This window comes from Kryptolebias marmoratus, linkage group LG11 (genome assembly GCF_001649575.2).
Source record: "Kryptolebias marmoratus isolate JLee-2015 linkage group LG11, ASM164957v2, whole genome shotgun sequence".
NCBI classification, from domain to species: domain Eukaryota; kingdom Metazoa; phylum Chordata; class Actinopteri; order Cyprinodontiformes; family Rivulidae; genus Kryptolebias; species Kryptolebias marmoratus.
In genome coordinates, this window is record NC_051440.1 from 12,427,354 (window position 1) to 12,452,694 (window position 25,341).

At 41.5% G+C, this 25,341-nt stretch overlaps 2 protein-coding genes across 2 annotated transcripts; one reads left to right on the top strand and one right to left on the bottom strand.

Moving 5' to 3' along the window:
• LOC108230017 (small VCP interacting protein) lies at window positions 1-4,850 on the top strand. Its single transcript, XM_017405778.3, has 4 exons — window positions 1-529; window positions 733-783; window positions 2,828-2,941; window positions 3,344-4,850. Exons 1-4 carry the CDS (start codon window positions 467-469, stop codon window positions 3,356-3,358), a joined length of 243 nt encoding a protein of 80 aa, XP_017261267.1. The 5' UTR covers window positions 1-466; the 3' UTR covers window positions 3,359-4,850.
• On the bottom strand, window positions 4,630-25,247 carry LOC108230015 (growth arrest-specific protein 2). Its single transcript, XM_017405776.3, has 8 exons — window positions 24,815-25,247; window positions 20,772-20,933; window positions 18,206-18,336; window positions 12,855-12,999; window positions 11,695-11,758; window positions 11,360-11,570; window positions 11,152-11,259; window positions 4,630-6,197 (listed from the first exon to the last, which is right to left on the bottom strand). Exons 2-8 carry the CDS (start codon window positions 20,914-20,916, stop codon window positions 5,988-5,990), a joined length of 1,014 nt encoding a protein of 337 aa, XP_017261265.1. The 5' UTR covers window positions 20,917-20,933; window positions 24,815-25,247; the 3' UTR covers window positions 4,630-5,987.
• Between the last annotated feature and the right edge of the window lie 94 nt (window positions 25,248-25,341).

The window sequence follows — 25,341 nt, forward strand, 5'->3', positions numbered from 1 at the left end:
ACGTCATTGAACGCAACCTGGTGGACCTGCCAGCAGACCAAAACAAAAACAGCAGAGAGACAGAGAATATTATTCGGTTGAAGTGTTCGCGACTCTCGTTTACCCACATGTCGCGCCGATTTAGTAAGAGGTGTGCGGAGAAGTGATATAATATGCTGCTTAGAGAAGTAGCTCGGCTTGTAGTGGTAGCTTAAGCCCAGCAGCCGTTACCTAGAATGCTAACACCACGGCTAACAGAGACCGCTATTAGCTAATGGAAACGTTATGCCCGTTTTCCCAACGGCATTCAGTGGAGCTGAAGCGGCTGCTTCTTTTGCCTTATATTCACCCCCCAGAACGATTTGAGACTGGCTCTTTATCTAGTTAGGCAGACAGCTAAGTTAAACTGGGTCGCTGACAACTATACTTTTTTTTTAATTATTATTTATATATTTGACGTGGTTTCGTTGCGCGGAACAACTCCAGAATGGGAATGTGCTTACCGTGCCTGGGTGGAGCAGCGGACGACGTCGTTGTCACTCCAGATCCTGTAAGTTAATTTATCACAACTTCTCTTCACAAAGCTGTTCAATCAGGATGTTTCCCACATGAAGTTATATTGAGTATGAATTTATTTTCCACGAATTAGACCAGTCCTGGGGCACAGATAGGCTTTTATCTTTGGGGTTAGGCCCAACATCATGGTTAAAACACAGCTCACAGCTAGTTCACAACCTTTCTGTGTTTGAACAGGAGACAAGAAGACAACAACTGGCTGAAGCAGCTGAGAAGAGACAGAAAGAGGTAAGTTAGGAGTGGTTTCCATCTTATTGTTCACGCCAAGTTATTAAAAACACTGTCAATTCGCCTATTATTAGATTTAAGGCGCTGGTAAACCTGCAGCATCATATTAAAGCCGGATGTTTATAAACCAAACACAAACTGTGTACTTCACACGACTGAGAGGTCAGATGGGTTATTTGGTCACGGCTTTTTATGGCTTGACCAACATTTAGAGCTTGACCTAACACTTTCTTTAATGTCTTTTAAACTCAGATGCTGTCAACTTCATGTAAGCTGGCAAAGAAACGCACATAATCCTGCTATGTTACTGTAGGAGTCTTTAAGAGCAAGACGCCGACCCAGGGTGTGAAAACAGAGCCACCGTTCCGTCGTCTTTCCCTAGAAGTAACGCCTATCAGTAGAAAACCAAAATGATTCAACAACAAAGCAAACCCCCAGATTTAAAGCTTCTTTTTAAACACATCGGAGTCGATTGCAATGATCCAGCAAGGTCCTGTTCAGACACGGCACGAACACGAGCTCACGGATGGACAGCTTTTAGTCAAATTGTTCACACCTTGTCTTGAAATACTTCTGGGGTTATCCACCCTGCATGCAACCGAGTTTGATAACCATCGGCTGATAAACGGAGCGCCAACAGGTCTGCTAACGTCCTGTGAAGTCACAAGTACGTTTAATCTCAACAACTATATCATATGTTGACATTTACACTACTCGGGTGAGTCATTCAAGGTGCAACTTGAGTGACTCGGCTACATAACATACGTGTTATAAGAGAAGTAAAGGAGCATAAAATGATTAGTCAGCACAAAGACACTAAAGATTAACCTGTCAAACTCCACCGCAGATCAGCCCTGTGTTCAGTTAGGTGAACATATGAGACATAACGCTGCTCAGACTGGGCGAGAAAGAGCCTGTGGTGACCAAAGTGAGATCAGTCAGCTCTAAAACAATCAGAACAAACTTTAAGCTAAAGAGACTCCAGTCAGTAATCCACGGATCGATAAAATCTGAATGAAACAGACAATAAGACTTCTGATAAACGGTTCATTAACTCTTTTATCATGGAAGGAGAAAAACAAAAAGTACATAGGCGAGCTTCAGAATAATCCCAAGGTTGGTTGTTTAACTGCCGAGGCTGTTGTTTTTAGGGGTTTTTTTACAAAGAGACATCCAGGTGATAAATTGGTTGCTTTTGTGGAAGCGGGGGGGTCAGTTCAGTAGGAAGTCCTTCAGTGAGACTGAGGATGGTTTGAGTTCAGATGACCAACTGAAAGTGATGGAGGGTCTTCAGTGACTGCAAATGCAAATCTGTCACTGGCTAAATCTGTTAAAAAGCCTCTTTGAGTGCACTGGTCCAGAATAAATAATCCTTAAACTTAGCGTGCGCTGAGAGCGTTCACACCTGCATTTAGCCCCGCCCACATCGCTCAGGTCAGACGTCAGTGCCAGATCTGATCTCACCTCAAAAAAGATTTAATTATCAGCTTCCTGTATCATTTTGTACTCACTCTCAACAGTCTAGTATCTGGTGGAATGTAAAGGTTTGAGCTTTTCACACCCTGCGTTTTAGGTTTTAGGTTATTTTAAAATGTAGTGAGCAGGTTTTTTTTGTTTGTTTGTTTGTTTGTTTGTTTTTTACTGTACAGAAAAGCCACTTTCGAACCACTAAGAGGCGCTCTCAAGTTGTGTCGAGGTAAGAGGCAAGAGCAAACGGCACTAATTGGTTTGACGATAACGTTCACCAAAATTCTGCACCAAATCACCGTTTTTATAAGCTTCATTTTATGTTTTTTGACACCCTCACGATTCAGAATTGTCCAGCTGCCGGCGAAATCACAGAGCTTTAACCCACAACACCGACCCGCCTTTGTCTGTCAGCGGCGTGCCCTCCTGTTGCTTGTGAATGGTTGTTTCTTCAGCAGGCTGTGATACGAACAAAGGAGAGACGCTCCTGTAAAAAAAAAAAAAAGAAAAAGAAAAACGCAAAGGCGTGCCTGACGAAGCTGTTTCCTGTTTGTGTTTGATCCATTTTTATTTCCAGACGGCGTACAGGGGCGTCAAAAACCCAGAAGCAGTGGAAAGGAAAAGGAAGAAACAAGAAGAAGTCGAGAAACAGGAGATGACCACCTCTGTGTCTGGTGGTGGCGGGCTAAGGGTTAGTTTCGTGTTTTCTTCTCAAACTTTGTGACAAGCACCGTCATAAACTGTTCAAGCAATTAGCTTTTGTTTGCGTTTTTCTTTGTTTTTTTTAAATGTAAATTGATACTACATCATGGTTCGATTCTTTCTCTCATAAAGCTGGATGAGAGAGTTACAATACGTTTGAGTTTGTTCGTATTTAAGTGCTTTTTCTTAGTATATTAACATAAAATGACAATGTATACAAACTGAAATGCACTTTAAATCCAGTAAAAGTTAATATTATTAACAAAACCAAACCAACCTTTAGAGAAAAATAGATATGATGACAAACCAGATGTTTGGGTTAGATTTTTTGAAGATTGAACAGGATTGTAATTTATTCCTCCTTTGTTTTTTGTTTTGTTTCTGTCTGCAGTGGCAGGTCGGGTGAAGATCCTGATGGTAACGTCTCACCTCTGATGTCCAAACCCACATGAAGTATTTCTGCAGGACCTTGAAACCGCTGTCCAATTATACCCCCCACCCCCCACCCTTTTTTTTTTCTTTGCCTGTTTTTGTTACAAATCGTCAGACTTTGTGCAGAACAGTTTCAAACTGTTTCAGACACATCGCAGCTGTAGTTGCCAACTTCTGAAAGTCAGTTTAGACTTTTGGACATGTCAGGGACGGCACAGACTCATGTCCCCCTGGTTCTAGCTTATGTTTGAGAACCGGTTGAACATGGACTGACGCTGAAGTCGGACATATTTAGACGGAGCTGCCTGTTATGTCTTTAGTTTTATAATGAAGGGTTAGGAAAGCGCTGCAGCTGTTGATGGCCATGTTATGTTTTTGTGTTTTCACCAACAATCTTTTATTCTTTGACTCAATATTCATCCTTTTAACACGCCTTCGCATGATTTAGGCTTTAGCCTTTTGGCAGCGTGAAGACTGAAGTTGTTTTGCTCGTCACTGGGGTTTGGTGGCGGGTGCAGTCGCCGCCACAGGAAATGACGTATTTCACCAGGAAGATGGCAAACAGAGTTTTCTTTTCTTTTTGCTGTTTGATGCTGTAGCGTGACGGAAGACAACTGCGTGGTTTAAAATTCGGTTTGTGCTTCACATCAATTATTTGCCAACTTGGTTATTCTGTCAAGCACAACTTCAGCAGCTACAGGATACTTCTGTAATAACAAAACAAACTCAAATGTTTTCCAGACCAGTGGTTCCAAAAGCTTCTGACCCACAAGATGACAGGGGACAGAGGCTTGTGACCCCAAATATTACCAGTTTAGGTTCACAAACTTTGCCAATATCACTACTCTTAACCGCTATAATACTATTTATGATAATTCTACTTGTCTTTTGTAGCAACATGCCGTTAACACGTTTATTTTTACATTTTATTTGACTTCTGGAGATTATTTGAAGACCCTCGTTTGGTATTTCATGACCCACAACGGGGTCCCAACCTCCTATTTTGGGAGCCACTGCTCTAGACGGTAGAAGTGAGAAGACAAGAGTGTGGACACGCCGTTATTTATGTTGTGCGAATGATTTATTGCACTTTACACTATAATAGCCTGCTTTGTTAGCTCGATTGCACAGGTTGGGTTTGATGACTTGAAATATACTTTATTTAAAAAAAACAAAAAAACACTAAGATTAATTTGGGAAATTTGCCACCATTCATATTTTGTTGGATGCTTTTTTGTACAACAGTAGGACAGTATTTTGGCAAGCAGCATACATTCTTTCCTACTTTGTTCTGATGGAAAATATTGTCCGTTTTGGTGGGAAAAGACAGTGATATAACCTTTGACCCGAGTGCATTTCTTACTGTCTCGATCCTTGAAACGCTTCTGGTGCTCCTGCTGTTTTGTAGAACACAAAATCTTGCCAATTTGCCTATTTGCTACAATAAACAGATCACGTTTCTGCTACCTTCGTGTGGACTTTTGCCCAATTCTTCCACGTTTGTCTTCAAGTTACGTCACTGAGTGCAGGGTTCGTTTCTAGAGCTGACAGGAGAACTGGCGGAGGTTTAGATTTTTAAAGTCACGATTTCTGAGAATTCATAGCAACAACGTCGGACCTGGAAATTCATTTCCAAACAATTTATTTGGTACATCAGGAATAAAAGCAGACGGAATAATCACCTAAGCTGCAATGCGAGACGTGATAGCTGCTGACTGTAAACCAGGCGGTGATTATTTATAAGAGCGAAACGCCTGAACCTCCTCTAGAGGTCAGCAACACGAAACAAACCGAGAGACTGAAGAATCACTGCAGATATAAAGGATGGAGCCATCTTGGATAACACTAAATAATAACATTACTATAAATTTCAATGTCACATCCAAATGATAAAAGCTTTGCTTCCTTTTTTCCTAAATAGAAGCACACCATGAAATGAAAACAATGTTATAAACTAGACACGTTTTTAAGTTTTACAAGAACATTATTCAAACAAGCATTACGTTAAGCTTTGGTTTTTATTTTTTCTGGGTGCTAAAGTTTTCACTGATCACCCCAATCAGTGCCTACTAGAATCAAAGTTTACTGCATAACGATATCTACATAAATCAATCTGATGTTATAGTTTTAAAAAGCCAAAAACAAACAAAGAACAACAAAAACAAACATCCTCTCTGCTAGTGTAGACACGAAACACTTCACTATGTGTGCCCAGGAATATTCTGAAAGGTGCTGAAATCTCCATCCCTTGTATAGTTTTCTTTTCTGTAAGCCTCTAAATGTTCTTACTGCTTCAAGTATAATTATGGATTTGAAAATGAAATCACTGCAGTGCACTGAAATCAAGATATTCTTTAACTCGGTTTTTATAAACGTTAAAAGACAGCACTAAAGTAAATAAATTGGCATAAAAACAAACTCAGTTCAACAGGAATACGGGCTGAGTTTGGTCACAGACACCAAGGATTGCTCTTAATCAGGTCATTAATATTTTACAAGTGTCTTCTTACTGAATGCAGCTCTTTAACATGTACAAAAACAAAGACATGTTGCTCAGCGGCGCCCCAAACGGCAACACAACGTCCTCCTCCGCCTTCCCGTCCTCACTTCTTGCTGCGGTAGTGGGCCGCCACCACGAGGTAGCTGTCCGGGCTGAGGTCCTTGATGTTGGGGGACTTGGTGCCGATGGGGCATATCTTGCCCTCCACCCTGGAAATTTGGAGCATGCGGCAGGGGTCGTGTTTCAGCAGGTAGCTCTCGAAGGTCTCCCAGCCTCCGCCAACTCGCACCATCACGTGCTTGTTGTGCAGCATCTGCAGAGGCAGGAAGAGCGACAAACGAGAGCTTTAATTCGTGTTCCTGAGCCTCCGAATAAAAGTAACGTGGTTCCAATCAGAGTCGCTGCTCACGCTGGATCATCTGGAACAAGAACAGCTTTATTGTTGGATTTGGGTCGAAGAACTCATTAACTCATTTCTCACTGAAGTAAGTAAAACTATCAGCTAATGGCTGATCAGCTGGAAATAGTAAAGCAAAGAGCAAAGCAGGTTTTAACTGCCCACTTTTGAGGTACAGTGAACGCACCATAAACTTATAACAGGACACCCCATCTCCAACAATTACATTCTTTCTCGCCACAAACCTGAGCCTCTCGGAATAAATTATTTTTGCGTTTCTCTGTTCAGTTTTACAGCCGTGAAACTAGACCCAGACGCAGCAGCGCTTGGGTCCAGGGGGGGTCTTCAGTGGCTGCAGCTCCCTGAACTTCCATCTTTGTAGCAGGACCTCTGCAGCACGCTGACATAAAAGGTCAGAAATTAAACCAAATGTCTGATAAATGACACACGTTCAGACATTTTTGGCATGAAAACACTGAAATTGCTGATATGTAATAAGTCAATTTGTAATTGCTTATCTCCTGAAGGTTTGTACAAAATGTTTCAGCTAACACCTAATGAGGCATTTCCTCAAAGATGAATCCTTTTTGTCACTCTGAATATCTGTGAAAATCCATGTTGGTATTGGGACCTTTGGTAACCCGTTGGTGGCTATAAAAAAAATGGGTACACCAGCAAGATTCAACCTCTAAGGATACTGTGCAAAGTGTATAACAAACCATATGACAGTGCTTTTTTTTTCTTTTTATAATACTCAGAGTGCTGCAGTCACCTGATCCAGGTCTGCCAGCACAGCTAAAAATATTCAGGCTGCTTCATCCCTCAAAATCTAAAAAGCCCGAACCATGCGCTCTTCCAGACAAGTCCTTTTAATGGTTTTCTCTTCTTCTTCTTTTTTTTCTCTCCCCCTTTTAAAGCTTGTTTTCAGAATAATGACACCTGCCATATAAGGGCACATTCCCATGGTTGGCTGCCATGGCAACATCACCCATTAAAAAGGCGAAATATAAAAAAAGCGCTGCTACATTGGATGATCAAACACTCGCATTCCCGGGAGGCCGCGCTCATAAACCATGTCTCCTTCTCTGTGGAGGTTTTATTGCCGCCTTTCCTCATTAACACATCATTCCACCTCGGCGGAGGCAGAGCTCGTTCGCCAAACGCCACTTTTCCAAAGGAGAGTCAATAAAGCGGTTCTTATGGAGAAAGTTACGATGATGTGTTTGTCTTTAAAAGGGATAAACGGTGAGATTCTGACTTCTAGCAGACTAAAGGGCCTGATGGAGAGAGTGAATGACGTTGTCACCCCTCTCTTGCCCTCCAGGAGTCTAACATGCAACATTTATAAGCCTCTTATAGGAATCAATCTGTGGGGCAGCACTTCCAATCAGCAGCACCTCGCCGCAGGGCGTGTTACTGTGCCTTTAGTGGACCTGTGTGATGCAGAGGGGCTGGGGTGTCAATCACGCTGCTCCGGGACGAGACCCCTGCTCGAGCCGAGGCTCCGCTCAGGAGCCCCGTAGAAGCGCAGGGGCCCGGGGCTGAACGCTCGTCACAAACACTGTGACGCCGCTCTTATGGTACAAGCAGCTCATTTACTCCAGAAGGTCAGTCCCTCTCAGGAGGCACAGGTTCCTGTGAAGTGAGACTCTGCAGGACGCCACCGTCGTCCCATCTCTACTCTGTTCATGTCTCATCAGCGGGAAACCGTGTGAGCAGTTTTAATCAAAGCGTCTTCACAGTAAAGATTCCTGGCTGAGAGACAAAGCAAAAGTCCTTTTTTTATATTTTGACATTTTGAAATGTTTCACTGTATATCTTATTGCTTTTATCAAGAATAACACCTGCTTTTGTTGTGTATAAATACTGTTTTTATATCTATTTACTTTGCCTGAATAAGACAGTGAATGTCCATCCTTCATGGAGGAGGCTTCTTTGTTGCTTTTTGTGTATTTTAGTTTGGGAAACATGGCACAATTTGAAGCCATTTTTAGCTCATTTGCATGTTAGTGATGAAGATAAAATTGGACTTGTCTCAGTGGAGGATATGTTGTGTAACAGATTGAGCTGGACCAACACTTTCAGCCTCTCACCATTTGTCCTTGGTTGCTCAGCAACGCAAAGAAGACTGAAGCTTGAAGAAGCATTGTGGCATCAGTGATTCACGACACGCTATTCCAGCTTTCACCTTTATGAAAGAAAGCCTTTTAATCACTCACTACTAACACAAAATGATTTTTTTATCATCTGAATCTGGCATTGATTCAGATTAGGTTTGGCTTGAAATTTGTACCTGCAGTCTAATTATCTGCCAGCAGGGGGATCCAAGAGCAGACTTTTTTTTTTTTTTTGCAGGCCTGCAGACCTTAAACATACCACCAGCTTGAATCACATTCCTGGAGGTGTGAATCCTGGTTGCCAAGTAACCAGTTCCCCAAGGAGACACGTCTTACCCATCAGATATCAGTCATCTCTCCACACAAATGATTCATCCTGCTTCTGAGATCAACTTCATCGTTGCCCGCCGCCGAAAGGCTTCATTAAACTAACAAAACCTGGATTTTAAAGTTCAAAACACATTTCTCAATTCTGTTTTTTAAGTTGCAGCTCGCCATGAAGTAAGGCGGGCGATCATGTGATTGCCAGTGTCTGGGTGTGAATGCACTTGTTTGTGTGTCTGTTAGCAAAATATCTCATGAATCACTGGATGGATTTTAATGAAACTTGCAGAAAGTGATCACTAGATGCACCTCTGCAACTGATTAAACTTTGGAGTCAGCTCAATTCAAGATGGTCGCCACAGCTTTTCGGCATTAGCCAACACAACAATTTTACAGCTTTTAAACTAAAATTTGATGTGGTAGTGGCTGAGAGTCAATCACAACACATACTCATGATATCTCATGATATCTCATGATGCTTGAGCCTAACGTTAAATTTAAGAATTTACCAAAACAGCTACAACTCTGTCATTTCTCATCAAAAGATGATTTTAGTTTAAAACTCTGGCAAGAAAGGCGGTGGGTGATATGCATTCCTTCAAGGAATGCAAGGCCTTTAACTCAAGTTTTGAGTGAGGGTAGAGGTTTTTTTCATGTAATAGTTGAGCGATCAGATCATTTAGGAAAGTGTGAATGTTTCCTTCTCCATGCAGCCAGTGAGGCATAATACTTGGATGAAAGCTGACATTGTCAGAATACCATTACCTCTGAAAGAGGAGCTCACAGTAAAGGTTTTCTCCAGACACAATAAACAACTTTCATCCCAAAGTAGGTTGTGTGAATTTAGAAGGAAAATGTCTAAAATGCACTGAAACAGTTGCATATATGATGATGATTTTCAGTGTCACCACGTTCACCTAAACTCGGTCAGAGCTCCGGCAAAACTGGAAACAGCTTAGAGCTCTAAGCTGTTTCCAGTCTTTACAATCTGGGGAATCCCAGGCCGTAAAAATCAAGGCCAGAAAGCACCGCTGGATGCACATGACAATCAAACCCTCAGGCAAGAGAGGCAATAGTATCATGGTTATCAGACCGGATTCAGGAGTATCCACCACCTTCACTCAACACAGTCTGCCACTGCAGGAAGAAATGTAACCTAAAGTGTCTTACACAAGCTGGAAGCTGCTGATCAACTCTGTGCAGAAACATGGCGCCGTTCTACATTTCAGATGGGCCGTAACACACAAGAGGGGGTCAGATGGGTTCGTGTTTCAGCTGTTTTTGGGAGGAATGCCGAGTTCTGGGACAAGAAAGATCATCCAAGCTGTCATTAAGTGCATAAAGCAAGAATGTGTGATGGCACAGGGGAGGGTGACACACATTTCCATAAAAATTGCCAATAATGTAGAGGCTTGAATTGGAGCTTTAATATTAAGATGACTTTTTCCCAGGAGGTCCGTGGTCACAAAACCAAACCCTGTTTTGCATCACTTATAAAAGTTTGACCTCACAGACAGAGTGTGACCTTTGACCTGCAGTCCAGATCTGTGTCTTACTGAAAATGTATGAAGCACCAAGAAGAGGAGAATCAGACAACTAAGGCTACAGGATGTCGTGAAAATGTGCAGAAATTCCTCCTGCAAAACTGAAACAGTAAGAGTCTATCCAATAAAGGAACTAAATATAAACCGTAGCCCTTCACCTCGCGAGTCAAAGTTTTAAATAAAAACTGTCTGTGATCTGTTAGTTCTAGGAATATATATATATTGGGGATGACTCTCAGCTACTACCGCACCACATTGGAGCTCAGTATCGGTAAACATCAGTAAGTTTTAACCATTTATGTGTTGCTAAGGTCAATTAGTTGTAGCTGTTTCACTGAAATTCGTCCAGTGGATCATGACGTATTTAGCTAACAGACAGACAAACAATGACACACACGGGCAGTTGTATGATCACCCGCTTTTCATGGGTGATCATGTAAAAATGAGTGATTTACAAATGTGTTTTGAACATCAAAATCCAGATGTTGTCATTTTAAACCACAAGTTGGTCGGGGAAAGCACTGACAATCACCTAATTCAGTTTAATTAAAAACAACAACAACACTTTAAGATTTGTTGTGTGATTTTTTTTTTAAACTTTAAACCTACTGTGAAAATGAGGTTTTTACTTTTGCTTGCTATGGAAACATCAAATTATTGTGCAGCAATAAATAAAGTATAATGTAGTAGAGTACAAGTAAATAAAACCAGGAACTCCAAGAAGTGTAAATCCCTCAGAACTGAGCTGTAGGACGTGATAACAGCAAATACAGCAGTGATGAGGTACTATGACGACGTTCAACGTTATAAAACTGTCAAATAAATTGAAGGTTTTTGTTGCAGACATTTAATGTTTCGTGCTTCGCACCGATCTAAGCCACTCACTCGTATGAAGAGCATCTTCTCCCCGACTCGGTAACGGCCCTGCGACTGCCTCTCCACACAGAACTTAGTGGCACACCTGCAGGGAGGATCGTCGGCGATGTGCCGTACCTGTGTCACACACACACACACACAAGAAACACTTTACATGTGTTCCACTTCTGATGTGCCATGTGAAACCGAAGTTGGAGGTGAACCACTTTTCATTTACCGCATCATCCAAAAGCTTCCCGGTGCTTTTTTTGCTCGAAGTCACTTTGGTTGGAGTCTGGGGTGGGGACGGAGACGGAGAGGACGAGGAGGATGGGGGTGAAGGGAGAGGCTGAGCTGGGGGTCCGGGTAACGGAGGAGCGAAAGGGGCCTTCTCCTCTTGTTCGATCTCCTTCTCCAGTTTGATCAGACCTGGAGGCTCTACGTTGTAACTGGACAAGGAAACAAAAAGTGAGTTGAAAAAAAAACAAATTTCCAAAAACCTTCTAAAAGAAATATGTTAGAATATGAATTAAAATAAACAAGAAGGAGTTAAAAAAAAAGGCCTGAACAAACCGTGATGCTATCCGACCCAGCTCTAAAAGACAGAGGCACACCTCTCTCGGCTGCTTGTGAAGAACTACAAGAAGAGATCAGGATTTAGCATCCAGTGAGTCCAGTGAGATAAATCAGGATAAAAAAATGCAATGAGTGAAGAAGAGTGACTGTGTGATGGTAAAATGCACATAAAAACAAGCCTCATGCATCCAAATCTCCTTTTACTCTGCCACACTGCTCACGGAGAACTACATGGAAATGAGGGTTTTGACTTGAAAACATGGACTTGAAAAGTTAATTTTATCCACGTCAAACCAGACATGAAGCGTGGGCGGCAAAAAGCATGATAGATGTGACACATCGCACCATGCAAGTACAGACAGAACATCCACTGACGGCAAACCTGGTGTCGCTACCGACGAACTGATAAATTCGGCCAGGGAAAGACAGAAACAAACAAAGAACATTCATCAGCTGCGGTTGTTTGCTCAGATATTTCCACAGCATTTTATCACATTTTGTTTTTGTCTCCCCTGCATTCGAAGGTGAAAATAATTCAGTGTGGGGAATGTTACTTAGCTGTTAGAAATGAGGGAATTTGCATACTTTGGATTGCTAAGCCAAAAACTGCAAATACATTGCAAGCTCTCTGACATCTCACTGTCCTATCTTATCTTTCAGCTCCAACATTTCATCTCTACAAGCATTTTTTTTATTGAGTAATGCACAAGAAAAGGCTTTGAGGGACATAAAACACAGGGAGTGAGAATGTGGAGAAGAAATATTCCTACTATGAGCTAATGAAGACATCTAGCCTGCATGATGCTGGCCTATTTTTGCACGTTTTGTCTGAGCTCCATTTGTTCTCAGGATGTCTTTATTGTCGGGTGGAGCTGCTCCCCCCCCCACACACACACACACACACCTCCCTTAGACTGCTGCCCCTGTCAGCTTTCTGTGGCTCTGCCTGGAGATGTGATGCTTCTGAACCGAAGAGGAGGGAGGAGAAAAAGAACAACCCGAGCAGTTCTGTTTCTGCACAATCAGTCCGTTCTCAGGAGGCAGAAATCTGAGTCCGCAGCCCTGGCAGTGCCAATGCTAGTTCCTTTGTTTGTGTACACAGATTGTCCTACATTCTGGGAGAAACAAACAAAAAAAAGAAAAAAAATCAGACTCACCTAAACCTTCTGACTCAAAGAGACAGGTGTCTCCGACTCCGACCTCACGGCACCAGGACAAGAAGTTGGCGGTGTTGTCCCGAGCAAAAAAGGAGCCGGAGGGAGCACTCCGTCGACACGGTATCCTCCGGTGAGGGATTCTCATCTGATGACACAGAAAGGTTAAAACTCCAATATGAGCTGAAGATGGATATGATCCTTTCATATTTAGTCACAGATAGGACGCTGGCTGGAGTATTAGCTTTTAAAGGGATGCTCAGAGTTTCCATTCAAACCAAGAGCCAAACAAAACTTGACTGTTTTTTTTCTGCAATTCATGAATGGTTGGCTTGATTAAAAACAAAAAATCTTCAATGCAGCCATGTTAAAAGAAACTTTCAGTGCTTTTTTTCCCTTCAGTGATGATAAGTTTGTAGAGTAGTTAGCTTTCTTTCAAACATGCTGTGTTTAAATGGGTACTCGAAACATGTATTCTTGTTTTATGTCTCCCAGTACAACCACTGTCCTTCCCAACTAAATAAAACTTGTGGCATATTTTAGTCCAAATCATTTAAATGCTTAATCATTTCCCATTGCCACAAAAGATGGGAAATAATGTAACTCCCTGTGTGAATTTTGCAGATGTTGAGACAAAATTTGTCATGGCTGTAGCTGAGAAAGAACTCCAACATAAAGTTGAACCTCTAATAAACTGTGCACGATCTTTGTTTGAAACTTTGTCCTGAATGCGGTGGACGATATGCATTCTTTGAAGGAATGACTCAACAGAATGCTGGTTTTCAAAGACTGATTTAAAGTTGTTTTATTGTCGTTTGTGAACCTGACGGATGCAATCAAGGGCCCTCAGACCAGGGTCCAGTTTGATGTTTTGATTGACACAGAGCAGCCAGCAGAGCCCATCTGTGGCGGCTCCGGTTTCACGCCAGGATCAAGAGCCTTTTCCTCACGGATCAATACGAGTTAGAAAACTGGAGCTACTTTACCAGACCTTTCATGATTTAGGATCGAATGACGTGCTCATGAGTTTCAGCACCCACATCGTCCGTTCGAAGAGATTTATGTGCTTTGCAGAGGTTTTATGCACGAGATGTGTGTCTGTGCTTTGGGGAAGGTGCAGTGAGCTCATGCAGGAAATATGCGAGCATTCGTGGGGATTTTTCATTTCATTCCCGGCTTTTTTTTTTTTTTCCTCTCTCTCTCTTTTCTGGGATCATTCTTTTGTTCTCTTGCTTTGCAGTGGGGGAAAAGAAAAAAAAAACGTTTGCCAGTGACATTTAATAAAACAATCAAAATGTCAGTCAGGTATTTCTGTCGTATTCTCAGCACCTTTGTGTGTTTAATTGCACATGAAGTAAAAAAGCTTCTGGAACAGATTATCTCGACACAGATGGCATCAATAAGGATGACAGATGCAATCACATAGATTTCTTTCATTTAAAGAGTTTGAAACACAAAGTTTCACCCATTAGAAGATATATTTGTTTTAATGCTGATGGTTGGAAGTTTGTATGTTTAACGTCAAGCAGCAGGAAGTTAATCCATCTTAGCACAGAGCTGGAAAATGGGGAGGTATCTGAGCCTTAAATGAATCCCTCAAATCTTTTTTGGGTTCTGCGAAACAGTATGAACAAATAATATTTTACCTGTTCTAGATAGCTCTTTGAATACCCTAACTCTGGGAAAAACGGATTTTAAATCTGACGGGATTGTAAAGCTGTATCACATTGGGCTGCATCTGTTAGTGACAAATTGCTAGCAGCATTTGTGATGGGAGATTTCAAAGTGTTTCGAAATGCTCACGAGAGCTCCCAGTTTCCTGGCCTGAGCTGCGGGGGCCTCGCTCTTGTCTGGCAGGAAGTCTGAACACGTTTGAAAAATCTGTGTGACAAGAGTTTTCCTCGGAATAGTTCCAGGCTTGTCGTGGGCGACAAGCTTCTGTAGATTTAGAGCTCCAGAGATATGTTTCTTTGTCGATTTGTGAGCAAACTGATTGTAATTTTTGGGCCATTCAGTCTGACTCCAAGTGTCACAACCAAGTGAGAGTCAGACTAGCCTGACTAGTCTGAGTTAACTCTGTTTCTCCAAGTTGAGGTCGTTTAAAGAGCTTTTTACAGCAGGTAAGATATTAATTATTCATAACTTCTCCATCTGAACCATTAATTTTCACACTACATGACACAATGTACACCAATAGTTTTGAGATTGTGGTCAGTCAGACCAACAGACATTTCAATTAACTTCATTTCATCTTAAATAAATCTGGTTGTAACAAATGGTGCAAATATTTCATAGTGTTGTTTCTATACTTTTGTCTATTTTTTAAATGGATGTAGTTTGAACTCATCTTTGTTGATGCACGGACAAACAAAATCATTCCTAAGCTGCTAAAATATTTGTCCACAAAGATTTTGCAGAAAGATGAACTCCTCCACTTCTATATTCATAAAAGACCTGTCTGTTCTTGGATGCTTGGTTTCTGCACCGTCACGTCACTTATCTGTTGCCAGCTAGCCTATTTATTTAAGATTATTTAATAGTTTAGGGTTACACAACTTCCCCAGGCTCTCACTGACTTTTACCTTAACAGTGTCAAATATGTCGCATAACGTTTGACTCACATATTACAGTATGTTATCTATGTCGTATTTTGAATTGCTCTGTTAATATTCTGTTTTATGGCACACGGAACAAACAAGAAATATAATCTTCCTTCTTCTTTAGACGCTAATGGTTCCCTTAAAGATGGGAAAAGAATGTTTCAGTAACAGCTTTAAGGAAAGCCTGATTTATTGTTTCTCCATGCTGCAGTCTGTTTCAGGAGCTCCACTCATCAGGAGGGTTCATATTTAGAAACAAAACAGGATAAACTTCAGCTTTTTACGGTCCTTGATGAGCTTGAAGCATAGTAAGTTGAGACACCACAGAGCACCAAAAACAGTGATAATGATGGATCTTTTCAGCTCATTAATATGACATATATGTTATAATATTTTGTAACTTTGTCAGTATCTGCTGCCTCTCCCTGGTCTCATCAGTACGCTCCTCTGTTTCTGGAGCTTCGCTGCTGTCCCACGGTCGCTGACCTCAAGTATTTCTTCACATCTGTGCTGCTGAGCTCACATTGGGATCAGGAGACCCGCCGTCATCAGTGATGCTCCAGTGCAAACAAAACGACACTCACTGAAAAAAAAAAAAACCTAACAACAACAACAAAAGAGCCTTTGGCGGCTTTCCCTCTGAACTAAACGCACGGTCTGATTAGTGTTTTCTTTCCACGTTATCACACTGAACACAAGACGAAGTGTGAAGTACAAATCTGAACTGGTGCTGCATGTATGTTTTATGGTATTTAAATGAATTTGTTAAAGGTACACTCAAGACACCAAACCTGTCTAGGCATTGTTGCTTTTCAGATTTCCGTTTTCCAAGAAAAATGTACATTTGCTAAGAATATGTGGGGTCAGTTATACAGTTTTTTTCCCAAGATAACTCCTAAATCTTTACTCAAAGCTCACAAAACATTTTACAGATTTCTTCCAATTCTCCCAGGGGCTGGTTAGGGGCCCCGTCAGCTAATGTGTCCTCGGTTGGCTTATTATTTTTTCCCCCTCTTTGCCCTGTTGGAGGCTGAAACCCCCCCATCCCCCATCTCCCTCTTTGTGCACCCCTTTCTGTAGCGCTCTTTAAAAAGTTGGACTGCGGCTGATCATAGAGAGTCTGAAAGAATTTCTGGTGCACTGCAACCCCAAATCCAAAGACGTTGAGAACACTGTAAATTGTTTTTTTTAAAAATTGCAATGATTTGCAAAACTCATGAACTTGCATTTTATTCACAAAAAAACAGTGAACATATCAGAAGTTGAAACAAAGAAACTGCACCATTTTTAAAGGGGAAAAAAAGAGGTAATTTTAAATTTGATGGCAGCAACACATCTCAAACAGGACAGGGCAAGGGCAAAAAAATCTGTAAAGGTAAGTGGTGTGAATAAAAAAACAGCTGGAGGAGAATTTTGCAACAAATTAGGTTAATTGGTAACAGGTCAGTAAGATGACTGGGGATTAAAAAAAACAGTTTAGAGGCTGAATCTTGCAGAGGTTCTGTGAAAAACTGAATCTAAAAAATTGGATTAGAAACAGGTCGGATTCTGTTCTGGACATCACTGCATGGACTCAGGAACCTTTCAGATCACTGTCTGTAAACACAGTTCACCAAATGCTGCTTAAAGCTCCATCAGGCAAAGAAGAAACCAGATGTGAACACCATCCAAAAACACAGCTGTCTGATTTAAAATAGACTGAGACAAAGAGGAGAACTGTTCTGTGGAAAGATAAATCAAAATTTGAAATTCTTTTTGGGGACCATGGTCATCATGTTCTTTATACTAAAGAGGAGAGGGGCCATCTGTCCGGTTATCAGCGTTAAAAAACCTGCCTTTCTGATGGTATGGGGATACATTAGTGCCTCTGGCATGGGCAGCTAACACATCTGGAAAGGCTCCATCAACGCAGAACAGTATATACAGGTTTTAGAACAACATATGCTCCTACTCATCAAAAAATCCAGAAAAGACGACACACGACTGCTGAACAACTAGAATCCTCTGTCAGACCAGAATGTGACAACATTCCCTCTAAAACCTCCAGCAGCTGCTCTCCTCAGGTGGTAGAAGAAGAGGAGATGTTCCACAGAAAGAAACATGGACCTGGAACAACTGTTTTAAGATGTATTGCTGATATAAAATTCAAAATTACCTATTAAAGAATGGTACAATTTCTTAGTTTAAAAATTTGATATGCTTACTATGTTTCATTGTGAATAAAATATAAGTTTTTGAGATTTGAAAATTATTGTATTGTTTTATTGACACTTTACACATCGTCCTAACTTTTTTGTAATCAGGGATGTAATTAAATGTGGGGTTTTTCTTCTTGTTTTTTATATATATATATATTTCAGGTTGTCTCTCTGTTTATTGCTCCTGAAATGTAGCAACATCTGTATGTTTCTGAGATAACTGTGATTTTTGTCACTGCAGGAAAGCCTAACATGGTTCGGCCTGAGTGAGTCTGGTCTCAGTCAAACGCGTAGAAGAACTCACCTGAGGGAATCATTTAAGCTGAAACACTCACACAAACAACTTTAATCAAGAGTTTGAGCTGAGAAGCTGGTGAAACACTTGAGACCGAAGTGACTGTTTCTCGATCGGATCAAATAAACCTCAGAAACAATCCTCTGCTAAATTCATTCATGCTAAAAGTTAGTCTGGGAACACTTTCAGTCAATATTGAACTTCCAAATGAATCTGCTTTAATGCCAGACTACTGCCGCGGCCTCTCAGATGTCTCTGTACCTTGCCGCTGCCAGGAGCAGGCAGATCTCCATTACTTTGTCTGAACTTCTCCTGCAGCGTCTCAGCCAGCTGGCACAACAGGAAGCCATTGTCTAACTGATCCATGAAGCTCTCGGAGGTGATTTCCAGACCTGAGTGGAGGGGGACACATAAAAAAAGCAGATATTAAGAAAAAAAAGAATCCAATCTGGAGTCTATTCCATCTTGAAGCTGACACTTTAAACACTTTAATGATCAAGCCTCACCATTGCTGCTGAGTTCCGAAAAGCTCTCAAAAAGCCCGATTTGAAAACATGATTTAGGAGAAATCTTGGAGGGGATTTCCTGGTGGATTAGCAAAGGAAGATACGGATAAGGACACCTAAGAAGGGGGCATGTGTCTGCACATGGTTGTGCCTGATTATCCTGCAGTCACAGAGACGTGTTGAGGATCAACATGTGGTGTCCGGTTGACCGACTTCCAGAGGACCATTCCTTTGTGGTGAGGTCATGGTGAAACAGGAGGTGGTGGCAGGGGATGGAGAGGAGGGGGTGTCTGTGGAAAGAAACTGGAGCGATTTTCTTTTTTTAATCCCATTTCTGTTTCTTATAAGAGGGGGGCTCGGTGTTTAATGACTTCCAAATGTTACGACGGAGCCCAGAAAAGAGCGACTGAGATCTTGAGAATTACTCAGTGAGTTCCCGTCTCGTATTCAGCACCCCCACCGCCAGCGTCCCTTAGAGTGTGTCAGGAAGACATACAACCACAGGGATCAGAAATGTTTAAGCTCAAATATAGATTGCTCCGTTTCTTTAACCTAAAAATACTCAACTACAATAATAAGGACCTAGCATCCCTTGATGGGATGACTACTTCAGTTTTAAACTAAAATAGTCGTGTGAGGAGAAGAGGCAGAGTTAAAGCCATTTTTATCAACACTGTGTGCAAAACCATGCAAGATCTTGTGAAAAGAGTTAGCTCTTTTGTGAATGACTCTCAATTACTATATTTGTAGAATTAATGAAGCTGTAGCCATTTATGTGTTGGTTAAAATTCAATAACTGTGGTAAACACTTTGAATTTAAATTATCCCAAAAGTTAATCAGTTGTAGATGTACATCCAGTGATTACTTTTTGAGAGTTTCATTACAGTTAGTCCAGTGGTTCATGAGATGTTTTGCTAACAGAAAGCCAAACCTGATTCCAATCCGTAACGTCAAAGTTTTTTAAAACCGATGTGTCCTGCTCAGATAGCTCTTGAAGAATGTGTGGAGGATGATGCTCAGCTACTACCACAACAAATCTTAGCTCCATATCTGTAAATTTGATTAAGTTATGACCGTTGTTTTATCTTAAATATGGTTAACTCCAAAACTTAATCAGGTGTAGATCTACAGTATATCCGGTAACTGCTGTCTGAACGTTTCATTAACATCTTTCCAGTGGTTCCTCAGATATTTTGCTAACAGACAGACAAATGAACACATGCACATACAGGCAAAAACATTGAAACAACGATCAGTGACACTAAGACTCTTCTTGGCTGAAACGGCACAAAGAAGATGAACCCACGACACCGCTGAGTAAGTTTGGTGCTGATCATCTGAAAGAGCTCAATCTGCTGGCGCAGCGGAGCCGAGCTTTCTGGTCCAGCTGGTTTCGGTGCAAACAGAGACGACAGGGAAGCGTCTCGATTTGTTTAACGTTTCACACGAATCGGTGTCTGTTACCGAAACCAAACCTGCTTATAGTTAGCTTTAAAAAAAAGCCTGTTTATTCTCTGCAGGATGCTGCTCTGGAGCAACGCCCAGTCAATAAACACAATTATTAAATAAAGCTCCAAAGCAAACTTTACACAAGCAACACTAAGCTCATCAAGGATTAGTGCCCCCCTTAAAGAAATTATTTCCTGTTAGATTTGAAAGATATTTTAAAACTAAACTAACAAAGTAGTCAATTTTTGATTGAACGCTTGATATAATCGGCCTCAAACGTGGGCAGAAACAATAGCTCCCATTCAAAATGTACTCACACACACCTAAACGATTACTCTTCTTGAAGGAAACGAGATCCGAGCGCCGCACATTTTCTCCAAAGAACTGCAGAGCACAGAGCTCCCCGCGCTGCTTATTTTTCACCAGTGGCTCTGCATTATTTAGGGAAGGTTAATGATGTCCATTATTCATTTAATGTAATCTATTGAACGCTGAAGCTGTTCCTCTGTTTGTTGACTTTAAAAGTGGGGCCGTAATGAGGTTCAGATTGATTTCAGCCTCCTGACGGGGTGTTTACATCAGCAGCACCACTTAAATTATTGTTAACAACAAAACGAGATTTGCCTTATTTCCCCCTAAAAACAGGCTACTGTATTTATAGACCAGTGTTTTGGATGAATTAGTTGCAATTAGATATCAGAACTGTTGCAATTCAGTCAAGATTTAGACTCACATTGGCTGTCCACAGTATTATATTCCTTATGAAACTCAAGTGATGCTGATTGATACCTCAATGTGTTCATTTAAAGACTCATTCAGTTGGCGTTTTTACCAGTGTACAATGCTTTTTTTGTCTATGAAAGTGTTTTACCGAGAATATTGGCGAGCCACAGGGCCAGGTCTTCCTTCATGGGCAGCAGGCTGGCTTCGTGTCGACTGGAGAGCCACTGGTGGTACTGCTGCATGTCCGTCAGGCCGGGCCCACAGGGCTGTTTGGGGCTCAGCGAGCTGCACATGGTTCCCTACGGGTCGCCTGAAGGGAGGAAGATTGGGAAAACAAGGCAGCTGAGTTTATGCGCTCCTGAATGCCTGGGATGAATCTGTGGCGATGTGGAAGTTGACACAAGAGAAATATTAACGATGTAAATCTATACAGCAGATCTGCACGATGAGGGTCTGAAGTAAACGCTGCCGTGGCGGGGCGGCTGAATGATGAATCATTATACGTTTGTATATATTGTGATATATTTGTATTTATTGTGCTGTTCAGTTTGAATTAAAACAGGAAAAAAAAACCTCCTTGTGTTTAATTAGTTCAAACCAAAGTCTTCCAGAAAAATGGCTGCAATTGTTGATTAATGCAACAGATCCATCAAGCTACTGACTAATCCTTCATTTTAGCTCCAGGTAACACAATTATTATACTGCATGACATCGTTAAAGTCTAACATTCATAGTATAAGTGTTTATATCCTGTTACATTGTTAAATTACAGGCCCAGAATTTTTTGAAGGAAAGCACATCAACCACTACATTTTACGCCAGAGTTTTAGGCTAAGATCGTCTTATGTTGAAATGACAGAGTTATAGGAGTTTCGGCCAAACCTGCTAATGCTGCAATACTGCAAAATACCACGCTCAGAGTATGTGTTGTGAACGACTCTCAGCTACTACCACATCAAATTTCCCCTCAATATCTGTAAAACCGGTTGAGTTGTAGCCATGTTTGCGCTGTCTAGAGTCACTTAGCTGTGGCAGCCATCTTGAATTGGATTGACTCTGAAAGTTATTCAGCTGTAGATGCACATCCTATGATTACTTTATGAAGGGTTCATTAAAATCCGACCAATAGCTCATGAGGTATTTTGCTAACAGACAAAAAACTCCAACAGATGATGCCAAAGTGTTGTAAAAAAGGTTTGACACAACAAGTAGCTCTTAGAGTATGTGCTGTGAATGAGTCTGCGCTACTACCACGCTGACTTTTAACTGAATATCTGTAAAACGGACTGAATTGGAGCCATTTTTGGTGTTTCCTAAGGTCAGTTGGCTGTGGTGGCCATCTTGAATTGGGTTGGCTCCTAAGGTTAATCAGTCATAGAGGTAAATCCAGTGATTATTTCATAAAAGAGTCAATAACAGCTGCCCAGTGGCTCATGAGACACAGACAATCGTGTGTGGGCAAAAACCGCATCGCTCCACCTTCGGCCTTTTGGCAGTGGGTGATGACAACAGCGCTTATTGAGGCACATTTTTTCAAAAAAAGTGAAGAAAGGAGAAAGTGAAACGTTTCTGACTACATTCGTCCCTAAGGTCAAGCCCCAGTGGCTTGATATCCACCTGATAAATGAGACAGAAACTCTCCAGTCCGCTTCGTCGTTGAACAAAAGCCATTTTCAGAGCAGGCAGACTCACACAACAGGCGTTTTATTAAGCAAACAAAGAGCTCTTTCAGTTTACGCTGTCATCAGTAATAGAGTCTGTTACACACGAGCCAATACAGTCAGCACGGCAGCAGGAACTCACAGGGATCGATAACATTTGACATCAATATTTAGAGTGATCTTTAATAACAGCCATCCGTATCACGGCATAAATAAGACATTCCTCAGGTCCTTTTGTTTCCAGTACTGCACTGAGGCTTTGCCAGAATTGAAAAATCAGTCAAATTTCAGTCAAATGTCTCTTTTAGGGGATCTGATCGTCAAAGTAAATGGGTCCCAGATGTAAGCAGAGTAAAAACCCACCACAACAGCTCATCGCATCCTGAAACCAGAAACTGTGTTTGTGTCTCTGAAGTGTGACTGAACAACACTGTGGTTCAGAGACGAGACAAACTTGTGGCGCGTGAATGGCAGCGTCACGTTTTTTTTACCTCGGTTGGTGGGAATGATTCAACAATCTGTTGGGTTTTTTTTTAAACCAAGAGGAAAGACCGTGTGATTGATATCTGAGCTACTTTTTTTTCTTTAACCAGGCGATAGCAAGGAAACAGAAAGTTGCCTGAAAAGGACATTTTCACAATCAGCAGCTCACGTTTCCCCATGGCAGAAAGATTAATTGATAAACACAGCTGGTCATAAAGAAGGGATGCTTGTAGATTTCCTCTGAGTGCTGAGAAAGTAATGCAACATGAGGAATTTGGTCTTCAAAGATGTGAAACATTTCAGGGCTCTTCTGGAGTTGGATGCAATGAGATGTTGCTGCGGTGAAAACCCAGACATCTGAACCTTGACGTCTGACCAAGGTCGTCTTATCAGGCATTTATGAGCATTTGGCATGTTTTACCTGGACAAAAAACAAAAAGGTACCTAATTGATTGATTTAATATTTTTTGGTGTTATAAATTTCTACTTAAATAGAACCGTGTATCTCCGACCTTATATGCCACAATCAGCTGATCTTAGCAAACACAAAACTGGCATTAACTCAGCCAGTTCTACAGGTTTTGGGCTACAGTTTGATCAGGTAGTAGCTGAGAGTCATTGTCAACGCACAATCTGAGCGCTAACACGTAACGTCATTTACAATGTTTGATCAACACAGCTCCAACTTCATCATTTCTCTTCCTGAGACGATCTTCGTTTTAAGCTCTGGCATCCAAAGCAGCGGGCGACAAGCATTCCTTCAGTGGTAGGAATGGTAGGTCTTTACTTCTTTCAGGTCAATGAGGGATTTCCTCAAAATCATGAAAAAAAATCTACCTGATTTACCAAAACTGACAATAATTTCACACTGATTGCTTTTATAAACAATAAACCTTAAGGTTGAGATACATGTCAGTGCTTTTTTTTGTTTCTTTTTCTTTTTTTGGAAACATCCTGCCATATTTGCCCTATTCCCCCCGGCAGTATAGAGCCTGAAGGAAACTAAAACATATCTCCTTCCTCTCACCACACTGTAGGCTGACCTCTTCAACCCCAGCTCCCATACACCTCCATGTTAAACAATGTTGCATCTGCCGGACTTGTGCTCTGCTCGCTGTTCTTTTTATAAATAAGGTGAAAACGGGGGTTTGACCTACTGGAGAGGGATCCACTTTCTTTTCTAGGCCAACTGTATAAAAAGGCACAAGCACTTTTTGTCAGTGCGGGAAGCCTCGTGACTTGTGCAGAGCTGTGCCATGACAGGCTGCCGATTTGCTCCAGTGAAAGCATATGGATGGTAATTTTTGGCATCAATTAGAAAGCACAAGAGCGCCTCTGTCCTGCCCGAACCTCTCCGCCTTCCTGGTCTCCGACTGAAACCTCTCCAGGCATGGATTTACTCACGTGAAAGAGGAAACTCTGCTCTATCAGCTGCTGCAGCTGCTCATTGCTACCCAGCATCTTCATGGACATAAAGGGGTGGAAATGTTGACTTACAATTTGAAATCACACATTTCATTCTGCGGCCTTTCTGCTACATGGAGATGCAGTGATATCTGATAGAATAAATAAGTTGCATCCAGAGCTCACTTCAGTCATCAGCAAAATGTATTTCTGGCACACAATATATCAAGAATCCAGACATATTTCACTTTGTTTTTGTTTTTTTTTTTCCACTCTTGTCTCCTTCTTTACAGCATTCACAAATAAAAAGAACCACAACAGACAATTTGCCAGACTGGAAACAGGATCAAGGGTGAACGCCTAATGAGTTACGTCTGAAATCCAGCTGAGCTCTCTCTAATTAAAAGTGCTGCTACTGAGGAGGAAAATGTGTCATATTCTCTGTAATTAAACACGCCTTACAATGCTGTGCAGATAACCGACAAGCAAGAACAAAAAGAAGAGAGAGAGAAAATGTTCAAATTACCTGTCAGGAAATACCAAACCCACCTGAACTTCTAAATTAACTTCACTGTATTTTGATTCTGAGCAAAACCTTCTAAAAAAATAAAAAATAAAAAATTGTCAAAAGAAGAAGTCTCACCCTGAGGGGGGTTCAGCTCATTCGTCCTGTGAGCTGCTCAGTCCCAGTTTTCATGCTTCTCCCAGGCTCCAAAAACACTGAACTAATGTGGACCAGGGAGGTCTTTCTTAGCGCGCATTGCTCAAAGATCTGACTGTACACACACACACACACACTTAGAGCACGCTGCTGCAGCTGAGGATGATGATGATGATGGGAGGGAAGTTTGATCCTGCAGGCTGTCCCTCCCACCTCCTGTTGTCTCGATGTGAAATGACTGGACTGAACTCAGTAAGTTTTTCTTGGAAGTGATACTGTCCGATGCACCTGAGAGAACTCCTGCGGGTTTCTGCGCCCGGTTCTGACCCAATGACCGCAACTAGGTGTGTTTTTTTAAAAGTCTGCATGTATGGAAATACAATAAAATGACTAACATGGACCTATTTCATGTTGCGCATTGACGATGTAGAAAAATGCACGACTTGATTTTTTTTTTCTTCCACGAACTTTCCCATGTATGGAAGCCCATTTCCGCCACTCTGAAGAAA

Coding starts and splice junctions, on each gene's coding strand:
- LOC108230017 (XM_017405778.3), top strand. CDS start 467: ATGGGAATGTGCTTACCGTGCCTGGGTGGAGCAGCGGACGACGTCGTT. Junction 530..732: donor TCGTTGTCACTCCAGATCCT/GTAAGTTAATTT, acceptor GTGTTTGAACAG/GAGACAAGAAGACAACAACT. Junction 784..2,827: donor CTGAGAAGAGACAGAAAGAG/GTAAGTTAGGAG, acceptor TTTTATTTCCAG/ACGGCGTACAGGGGCGTCAA.
- LOC108230015 (XM_017405776.3), bottom strand. CDS start 20,916: ATGTGCAGCTCGCTGAGCCCCAAACAGCCCTGTGGGCCCGGCCTGACG. Junction 18,337..20,771: donor GTGGCTCGCCAATATTCTCG/GTAAAACACTTT, acceptor CCCTCCACTCAG/GTCTGGAAATCACCTCCGAG. Junction 13,000..18,205: donor CTGCTCCTGGCAGCGGCAAG/GTACAGAGACAT, acceptor CTGTGTCATCAG/ATGAGAATCCCTCACCGGAG.